The sequence below is a fragment of the Triticum urartu genome, chromosome 3A (assembly GCF_056163025.1).
Source record: "Triticum urartu cultivar PI428250 chromosome 3A, HENAU_Tu73, whole genome shotgun sequence".
NCBI lineage: Eukaryota > Viridiplantae > Streptophyta > Magnoliopsida > Poales > Poaceae > Triticum > Triticum urartu.
In genome coordinates, this window is record NC_141875.1 from 463,810,500 (window position 1) to 463,821,592 (window position 11,093).

The 11,093-nt window shown below is 45.1% G+C and overlaps 1 protein-coding gene across 1 annotated transcript; it reads right to left on the reverse strand.

The window, feature by feature from the left end:
- Nucleotides 1-1,136: 1,136 nt before the first annotated feature.
- LOC147980087 (uncharacterized) lies at nucleotides 1,137-2,214 on the reverse strand. The gene is made up of 2 exons (XM_087516828.1): nucleotides 1,948-2,214; nucleotides 1,137-1,429 (listed from the first exon to the last, which is right to left on the reverse strand). Exons 1-2 carry the CDS (start codon nucleotides 2,212-2,214, stop codon nucleotides 1,169-1,171), a joined length of 528 nt encoding a protein of 175 aa, XP_087372954.1. The 3' UTR covers nucleotides 1,137-1,168.
- Between the last annotated feature and the right edge of the window lie 8,879 nt (nucleotides 2,215-11,093).

Consider the following 11,093-nt stretch of genomic DNA (forward strand, 5'->3'; position numbering starts at 1 on the left):
TATATTGTTATGCGGTTTGACCGATAAAGATCTTCGTAGAATATGTAGGAGCCAATATGAACATCCAGGTTCCGCTATTGGTTATTGACCAGAGACGTGTCTCAGTCATGTCTACATAGTTCTCGAACCCGTAGGGTCCGCACGCTTAACGTTCGGTGATGATCGATATTATGAGTTTATGTGTTTTGATGTACCGAAGGTAGTTTGGAGTCTCGGATTTGATCACATACATGACAAGGAGTCTCGAAATGGTCGAGACGTAAAGATCTATATATTGGAAGCCTATGTTTGGACATCGGAATGGTTCCGGATGAGTTCAGGCATTTTCCGGAGTACTGGGAGGTTACCGGAACCCCCCGGGGAGTATATGGGCCTTATTGGGCTTTAGGGAAAAGAGAGAGGGGCTGCCTAGGGCAGGCCGCGCGCACCCCAAGGCCTAGTCCGAATTGGACTAGGAGGGAGGGGCGGCGCCCCCTCCTTCCTTCTCTTCTCTCTTTCCCTTCCTTCTCTCCTACTCCTACTTGGAAAGGGGGGAATCCTACTCCCGGTGGGAGTAAGACTCCGTAGGGCGTGCCATAGTAGAGGGCCGGCCCTCCCCCTCCTCCACTCCTTTATACACGGGGGAGGGGGCACCCCATAGACACACAAGTTGATCATTGATCTTTTAGCCGTGTGCGGTGCCCCCCTCCACCATACACTACTAGGAAAATGCTTACCAGTAGCGCTGGTTTTTGAGCTACTAGTAGAGCGGGCACCAGCGCTACTGCTAGGGCGCTACAGCTATTATTTAGCAGTAGCGCGTTTCTAAACAAGCGTTGTAGCTAAAATACTTAGTAGTAGCGCCTCTTTCACTACCAACGCTTCTACTATTTTCTCCCGGCGCTACAACTAGGTAAATAGAAATTAAAAATAAAAAAGAGTCAGAGGCAATATTCATTTAAATCAAGACAAGTCCAGTGCAGATAAACTAAGTTCACAGAACCATCTCACAAGCATTAACGACAAATACCACATTTAATATAACCACACAATCTCACAAACTCATATATAGTAGTCAACAATGCATGGATAGATCATAGTTGATAAGTCTACTAGGTAGTCATGCTAGCATATATATGGTTCAGCATCCACACGCATGCATGGATAGATCTCACAAGCATATGTAGTTCTAGATGATATCGATGACGACCATCATCCTCAAGCCTGGGCGGTGGGTGTTCCTGATAGTAATTAGGATTGCCTGTCCAACATGAAGATTCTTGCCGACGAGGAAGCTCTTCCACCCAACCGAGCTGAAGTGTGTGCGACCGTCCGTGTCCATGCCGTACGCATAAGTGGTGATGGAGCCCCTCGCGGTAAGGCGTATTCCAGTAGAGCCTTCTTCATCAGGCTTGATACCAAAACTCTCAGATAGGCTCTTTGGCAATTTCTGAATAAGAAAAACATATCAATTAATAAGTAGCCTCACACATTCTACACTATCAAAAGACAGTACTACATTTCTACACTAAGTATAACAATAAAGCATATATATCATTGGATTCACTAAGCATATAAGATTCACTAAGAATATATATCATCGGACTCTACACTAAGTGTAACAATAAAGCAATATATCATTGGATTCACTAAGCATATAAGATTCACTAAGCATATATATCATCGGATTCACTAAGCATATAGATCATCGGATTTACTGAGTATATAAGATTCACTAAGCATATATATCATCGGACTCAACACTAAGTATAACAATAAAGCATATATATCATTGGATTCACTAAGCATATAAGATTCACTAAGCATATATATCATCGGATTCACTAAGCATATAGATCATCGGATTTACTGAGTATATAAGATTCACTAAGCATATATATCATCGGACTCTACACTAAGTATAACAATAAAGCATATCAACAAATTACTACAGTAAATGCAACATACCATGATATGCCGATCAACCATGGTACTTGTCAGGCGGGTCACGAATGGCACCCCGACGAAGTCAGCACGTGGCGGAATGATGTCCCATAGGTTGCACACCTCCTCCTCGCTCAACTTCATTCTTTGAGCTACGATGGCATCACCAAGTGGGTCGTCATCATCCTCATCATCCTCATAATCTTCTGCTTTGTTGACATAAATCATGACCAGCTTGGGTCTTTCATCTCTGAAGGAGAAGCTGATCAACTCACCACCGGTGATACGCATGTGGTCGATGAAACGGACCCATCCATCTCCTCCCACCTGCGTCATCTTTCATCCTTTCTCGATCTCCATAGTGTAGGGGCCCCCAGGAGCCTCAAAGGTCACAGAGTCACCAGTCAGATTGTTGAATTCTGACCTCACATTGCATGGGATGATCTGTGTACAAAAAGCAAAATGATATATACACGATGCATTAATGCCAATAACACTAAAAACAAAATAGTAGTTACTAGTTTCATATAATTTATTACCTCCGCATGAAGAAAACTAGACTCTAAGTAGATGCCAAACAACGTGCCAGTTGCAAGGCTGCTGGCGCACCTTGACTTGCACCGTCGACATGGTGGTGGTGGTGGCGCCATTTCCCTAAAGCAATATGATTAAAGGATTAACGATCCAAAAAGTAAACATAAAGTTTTCATAGCTAGAGTTCACATGGAAAGAAAAATAACAACTAAAAAGTAAACATAAAGTTCAGTCCAGGGGAACACTTTATCTATTCCCACATCCAAAAGTTGAACCAGCTTAGAATCTTCCAGAACACAATAAGTAAACATCCATTCCACCTTTGGCATCAGATGCACAATAATTAAAACTATAAAAGACAAACACCCCCCTTTTCGATCAGATACAACTCTCTGTCTATCCGTGTTTTCTTTTTCTAAAACCAAAAATGGGCTCACTAACAGCATCATAAGAACATAGCAATTTGAACATCACCACATACAGATACTCTCTTCAACCTGAAAGAGAGTATCGAATCAAGCATTGATTTTTCCATGAAACCACATAACAGTGAGGGCTTCTTGGTCATATCTTTATGTGCATCAACAAAGAAGCTAGTGGCAGTAGCCAAGAATTGAAACCCTCAACCGTTGCTGTCATATCAGAGCTAAAAAAATGCTCACGATTCTATGGTCGAGCACTATGGTTGTTCTAGCGAAGGAATGACAAGTAGTTACAAGTACTACATCAATGATCCTAAATGTCGGAAACAATAGTCACGACATGGACGCCCCCTCTATAAACCCTAGAACACTAGGCACTGCCGCCGCCACCACTCCTCCAGGGGCAGCAGCCAAGAATTGAAACCCACGTTTCAATTATATGTGCCAAAAGCCTCTACTTCTCTAGCTACTTCTCTCTACTCTCTCCTAAGTTTCGGTGAGCAACAAAAAGCCTCTACTTCTCTCACCTAACCCCTATCTCTACTCTCTCTCCCCAATCACGCGAGGAGCATGTCACATCGAAGCGCGGAGCCACCGTGCAACCCCTAAATCCCAAAACATGGTGAGCCGCCGCGGCAAATCGATTGGAGCCTAGCTAGTGTGGCGCGCGCAGGGAGGAGGAGATCGAGGGGGACTTACGGGGCTGGAGCGTCGGAGTAGGCGAGAGGCGACCGCGCGTGGTGGCGGCGCACGGCACCGTCAATGGGGGTGAGGTGGCCAGGGACGAACCCTAACCGCGGCGGCATCGTCGGGCGGAGGGGATCGATTGTGAGAGTGTGAGGGGGTGCGGGGGCACTCGGGCCGGTTTTCTTTTGCTCTAGTAGTAGCGCTGTTTAGAGGTCGGCGCTACTGCTAAGCCCACCAGCTGTAGCGCCCGTTCAAAACAAACGCTACAGCTAAGTGGGCTACTGCTTTTGCCCTGCAGCCCATCTAACAGTAGCGCGGCCCAAGCAAACAAACGCTGCTGTTATATATTAGTAGTAGCGTGTTTTCTGCCCAGCGCTACTGCTAAATACTAGTAGCGTAGGGTCATAAATAGGTGCTACTGGTAAACTTCTATCTATAAGCATTTTCCTAGTAGTGATAATCCACCTCGGTAATATCATAGCAGTGCTTAGGCGAAGCCCTGTTCCGGTAGCAACATCATCACCGGCATCACACCGTCGTGCCAACGAAGCTCCCCCTCGAAGCTCTACTGGATCGTGAGTTCGCTGGACGTCACCGAGCCGAACGTGTGCATATCGCGGAGGTGCCGTACCTTCGGTGCTAGATCGGTCGATCGTGAAGACGTACGACTAAATCAACCGCGTTGTCATAATGCTTCCGCTTACGGTCTACGAGGGTACGTAGACAATACTCTCCCCTCTCATTGCTATGCATCACCATGATCTTGCATGTGCGTAGGATTTTTTTTGAAATTACTGCGTTCCCCAACGTTGGCATCCGAGCCAGGTTTATGCGTAGATGTTATATGCACGAGTAGAACACAAAAGAATTGTGGGCGTGGGTATATACATATTGCTTGCCGTCGCTAGTTGATTCTTGATTCAGCGGTATTGTTGGATGAAGCGGTTCAGACCGACATTACGCGTACACTTACGAGAGACTGGTTCTACTGACGTGCTTCACACACAGGTGGCTGGTGGGTGTCAGTTTGTCCAACTTTAGTTGAATCGGATTCAATGAACGGGGTTCTTTCTGGAGATCAAAAAACAATCACTATACCGCGTTGTGGTTTTTGATGCGTAGGTAAGAATGGTTCTTGCTCAGCCCATAGCAACCACCTAAAACTTGCAACAACAAAGTAGAGGATGTCTAACTTGTTTTTGCAGGGCATGTTGTGATGTGATATGGTCACGACATGATGCTAAATTTTATTGTATGAGATGATCATGTTTTGTAACACAGTTATCGGCAACTGGCAGGAGCCATATGGTTGTCGCTTTATTGTATGAAATGCAATCGCCATGTAATTGCTTGTAACGCCCTCGATGCGGCTATATCTCCCACGTGTCGAGGCACGACTTAGAGGCATAACCGCATTGAAAGCAATGTCGCAAGTTAGGCAATCTTCACAACATCCCATGTAATATAGATAATAAAAGGGGAGATACATAGTTGGCTTACACTCGCCACGTCAATCAAAGTACATAAATAGCATTACAACATCCAAACACTCATGGCCCGACTACGGCACCAAAATGAAATATAAACCCAACATGCGACACGGTCCCGATCACCCCCAACTGGGCACCACTACTGATCATCAGGGAAAGACACGTAGTAACGTTGAGAATCCTCGTCGAACTCCCACTTGAGCTCAAGCACGTCACCTGGAGCGGAATCATCAGGCCATGCATCTGGTTTGGAAGTAATCTGTGAGCCACAGGGACTCAGCAATCTCGCACCCTCGCGATCAAGACTATTTAAGCTTAATAGGTAAGGCAAGGAAAATATGTGGGGCTGCAGCAAGTGACTAGCATATATGGTGGCTATCCTGTTCGCAAAAGAGAGCAAGAAGAGGAGGCAAATAACGAATGAGAAACTAGAGAACTACCTGCGCAAGCATTACTCCAACACCGTGTTCACTTCCCGGACTCCGCCGAGAAGAGACCATCACGGTAACTCACATTGTTGATTCATTTTAATTAAGTTAAGGTTCAAGTTATCTACAACCGGACATTAACAAATTCCCATCTGCCCATAACCGCGGGCACGGCTTTCGAAAGTTCAAATCCCTGCAGGGGAGTCCCAACTTAGCCCATGACAAGCTCTCACGGTCAACGAAGGAATAGACCTCCTCTCGAGACGTTCCGATCAGACTCGGTATCTCGGTTCTTCAAGACACTTCGACAGGTTAAAACAAATCCAGCAACACCTCCCGAATGTGCCGACAAATCCCGATAGGAGCTGCACATATCTCTTTCTCAGGGCACACTCAGATTGTCCTAGGTACGGGTAGGCCAGCCCAGAGTTGCCCCTGGTGGCCACCGGCAGCTGACAGGTGGACCAACACTCAGAGGAGCACTGGCCCGGGGGGGGGGGGGGTTAAAATAAGATGACCCTCGGGCTCCGGAAACCCAGGGGAAAAAGAGGCTAGGTGGCAAATGGTAAAACCAAGGTTGGGCATTGCTGGAAAAGCTTTAATCAAGGCGAACTATCAAGGGGTTCCCATTATAACCCAACTGCGTAAGGAACGCAAAAATCCGGGAACATAACACCGATATGACGGAAACTAGGGAGGCAAGAGTGGAACAAAACACTAGGCGAGAGGCCGAGCCTTCCACCCTTTACCAAGTATATAGATGCATTAAGATAACAAGGCAATATAATGATATCCCAACAAGTAAATAATGTTCCAACAAGGAACGGTCTCCAATCTTCACCTGCAACTAGCAATGCTATAAAAGGGGCTGAGCAAAGTGATAACATAGCCAATCAACGGTTTGCTAGGACATGGTGGGTTAGAGGTTTGACATGGCAATTTGGGAGGCATGAAAAGCAGGTGGTAGGCATCGTAGCATAGGCATAGCAAAAGAGCGAGCATCTAGCACATCAAAGATAGTAGTGATTTCAAGGGTATGATCATCTTGCCTGCAAAGTTGTCAGAGTTGACTGGATCCTCGAAAGCAAACTCAACGGGCTCCTCGTTAGCGAACTCGTCTCCCGGCTCTACCCAAACAAGACAAACAAGCAACAAGGACACAATCAACCACGTGCAAAGCTCAAACAATATGATGCAAGATGATATGCTATGCGGGATGCAATATGTGATGCATATGCAAGATTTGACAAGGAATGGATGAACCTGGCCTCAACATGGAAATCCAAGTGTGCCACTGGAAAGATGAGATGAAATCGCTTGAAAACGATATAAAGAACGCCGGAAACGGAGTTACGGTTTGGAAATGGCAAGCAATTCAAATATGACCACGTTCTGCGATTTACAGCAAGTAACCATCTAAATGCAACAAGATGAACATGCTACAGCACCCAAACATGGCATCAAAATACATGGCAGGAATCCATTCATGATGCTTAACAAAATACTAGCACTGAGCTACGACCAATTCATCCATTAACATGTTCAAACAAGCATGGCAAAAATGCATTTGACAAACAGATTTCAGACTTAGTGAAATTAACACTTGTGTGGAATTTCAGATCAGATAGCACTCTTCGGAGCATGAAAACTATATGCTACAGGAACTGAACATGGCAAAGTAAAACATGGCATGGAGCTACTCAAAGAGCTTAACATAAGTCCCTTAGTGACCTTGAGCCAAAAGGGATCAGAAAATACAATTGCAAGCATGTGAACATGGCAAAAACATAACCAGTTCTCAGACTTAGTGAAAACTGGAACATGCTGAAAACAGATATCAAGTAGGCATGTTTACGAGCTCGATGCACTCACTACAGAGCAAGTCATGACAATCTAAGCATACACCCATCAAGAATACACAAAATACAAGCTAGACATGGCAAGAACAATAACATAGCATGCACGGATCAACTACAACATCCTCGGCAAAATTGCTAAGAAGTAGACAATCTGCCCAGATTCACGAAATGACAAAAGTAGAGCTCGATTGACTCAAGCTAGGTTGCTCCATAATTGCAAACAAAGACATGGATGGATAGAGCACTACAAGGTTAACAAAACATCCCTACTGATCATCCTCAAAAGAGGCACGGATCACTAGGAAACAACATGAACATATGACCATATGAGATAAACAGTCCAAGGACTTAGTGGAAATGCTAAGTCCCTGAAATCAGCATTAACAAATGCACCACTTTGCAAGCTTGTGCTAGTCACCACACACATCACAAAAATACATGGATTGCACCTCTGGATAGATGGAAAAACATATAACAAAACTCATGAAGAGCTCAGGGGCATATCATGCACACAATAATCATGGCAAAAATGCCAAATATCTAAATGCAGCAGTAGATCTGACAATAATCTCAAATAGCATTCTTCTAACAGCATTTCGGGCATCAAGATGAACTCAAATGAAAATGATGCAATGAGATGAAATGATGTACTCTCTGAGATGAACATTTTGATATGCTAAATTCCCAAAACGGAGCTACGGATGCAAAGTTATGACACGATGAACATGGCAATATGAACTAGGGTTTCGGGAGAAAGTCAACCGAGATTTCGGATCTCAGATCTGCACGCTTCCCGAGGTTCGCTGGAAATCTTGGAGTTCGCCGGAGATCATCGGGGAACGGTGGACGGGGCGCCGGATTCGGCCTCGGGCCGCGGGAGGCGACAGCGACGAGGAGTGGAGACGGCGGCGAGGTTCGGTGGGGTCGGCGGCGGTCGGGCGCGCGGTGGAGCAGCGAGGTGGAGGCTGCCGGCGCGGCGGCACGGCGGCCGGAGTCGGGAAGGAAGCGGCACGGTGGATCCGGGCGGCGGGGCGCGCGACTGGGCGCGGGGGCCCGTGACGGGCCGCGACGGGCCGGCGGAGGAGGCGGCGAAGTGGGGACCGGTCAGGACACGTGGCAAGATCTGGTAGATCGGCGGCGGTGGGCGGACAATGTCCGGCCGTCCGGATTTTGTCCGGCGGCTGGAGGAGGAGGAGGGTTAGGGTTTCCCCCGAGATTTCGAATGGGGAAGATATATATAGGCATAGAGGGAGCTAGGAGAGTCCAAATGAGGTGCGGTTTTCGGCCACGCGATCGTGATCGAACGCTCTAGATGATGGAGAGGGTTTTGGTGGGTTTTGGGTCAACTTGGAGGGGTGTTGGGCTGCAACACACACGAGGCCTTTTCGGTCCCTCGGTTAACCGTTGGAGTATCAAACGAAGTCCAAATGATACAAAACTTGACAGGCGGTCTACCGGTAGTAAACCAAGGCCGCTTGGCAAGTCTCGGTCCAATCCGAGAATGTTTAATCCCCACACACGAAAGAAAGGAAGAAATGACCACCGGAGGAGAACGAAGCGCCGGAATGCAAAACGGACAACGGGGAAAATGCTCGAATGCATGAGATGAACACGTATGCAAATGCAATGCACATGATGACATGATATGAGATGCATGACAACGATAACACACACGGAGACAAAAACCCGAACCCGAGAAAATAAAATAACTTAACGCCGGAAACAGCAAGAGTTGGAGTACATATTGGGTAAATCACATCCGGGGTGTTACATTGCTTTAATTTATCACTAAGCAGTAGTGATAGTCGTAGAAGCAATAGTTGGAAAGACGACAACGATGCTTCGATGGAGATCAAGGTGTCAAGCCGGTGACGATGGTGATCATGACGGTGCTTTGGAGATGGAGATCAAAGGCACAAGATGATGATGGCCATATCATATCACTTATATTGATTGCATGTGATGTTTTCCTTCATGCATCTTATTTTGCTTAGTTCGGCGGTAGCATTATAAGATGACCTTTCACTAAATTTCAAGGTACAAGTGTTCTCCCTGAGTATGCACCATTGCGACAGTTCTTCGTGCTGAGACACCACGTGATGATCGGGTGTGCTAAGCTCTACGTTCACGTACAACGGGCGCAAGCCAGTTTTGCACATGCAGAATACTCAGGTTAAACTTGACGAGCCTAGCATATACAAATATGGCCTCGGAACACTGAGACCGAAAGTTCGAGCGTGAATCATATAGTAGATATGATCAACATAGTGATGTTCACCATTGAAAACTACTCCATCTCATGTGATGATCGGACATGGTTTAGTTGATATGGATCACGTGATCACTTAGATGATTAGAGGGATGTCTATCTGAGTGGAAGCTCTTTAGTAATATGATTAATTAAACTTAAATTTATCATGAACTTAGTCCTGATAGTATTTGCATATCTATGTAGTAGATCAATTGCTCGCGTATAGCTTCCCTGTTTTATTTATGATATGTTCCTAGAGAAAACTATGTTGAAAGATGTTAGTAGCAATGATGCGGACTAGCTCCGTGATCTGAGGATTATCCTCATTTTTGCAAAGAAGAATTATGTCCTTGATGCACCGCTAGGTGACGGACCTATTGCAGGAGCAGATGCAGACGTTATGAATGTTTGGCAAAGCTCGGTATGATGACTACTTGATAGTTTAGTGCACCATGCTTTACGGCTTAGAACCGGGACTTCAAAAACGTTTTGAAACACCATGAAGCATATAAGATGTTCCAAGAGCTTAAATTTGTATTTCAGACTCATGCTCAAGTCGAGAGGTATGAGACCTCTGACAAGTATTTTGCCTACAAGATGGAGGAGAATAGCTCAACCAGTGAGCATGTGCTCAGAATGTCTGAGTACTACAATCGCTTGAATCAACTGGGAGTTAATATTCCAGATAAGATAGTGATTGACAGAGTTCTCTAGTTACTGTCACCAAGTTACTGGAACTTCGTGATGAACTATAATATGCAAGGGATGATGAAAACGATTCCCCGAGCTCTTCGCGATGCTGAAATCGGCGAAGGTAGAAATCAAGAAAAGCATCCAGTGTTGATGGTTGACAAGACCACTAGTTTCAAGTAAAAGGGCAAGGGAAAGAAAGGGAATTTCAAGAAGAATGGCAAGCAAGTTGCCACTCCCATGAAGGAGCCCAAAGCTAGACCCAAGCATGAAATTGAGTGCTTCTACTACAAAGAAAATGGTCACTACAAGTGGAATTGCCCAAGATACTTGGCGGATAAGAAGGATGGCAAAGTGAACAAAGGTATATTTGATATACATATTATAAATGTGTACTTTACTAGTGTTTATAGCAACCCCTCGATATTTAATACTGGTTCAGTTGCTAAGAGTAGTAACTCAAATCGGGAGTTGCAAAATAAACAGAGACTAGTTAAGGGCGAGGTGATGATGTGAGTTGGAAGTGATTCCAAGGTTGATAAGATCAACATCGCACACTCCCTTTACCTTCGGGATTAGTGTTGAACCTAAAATAAATGTTATTTGGTGTTTGCGTTGAGCATAAATATGATTGGATCATGTTTATTGCAATATGGTTATTCATTTAAATCAAAGAATAATTGTTGTTCTATTTACATGAATAAAAGATTCTATGGTCATACACTCAATATAAATGGTTTATTGAATCTCGATCATAGTGATACACATATTCATAATATTGAAGCCAAAAGATGCGAAGTTAATAATGA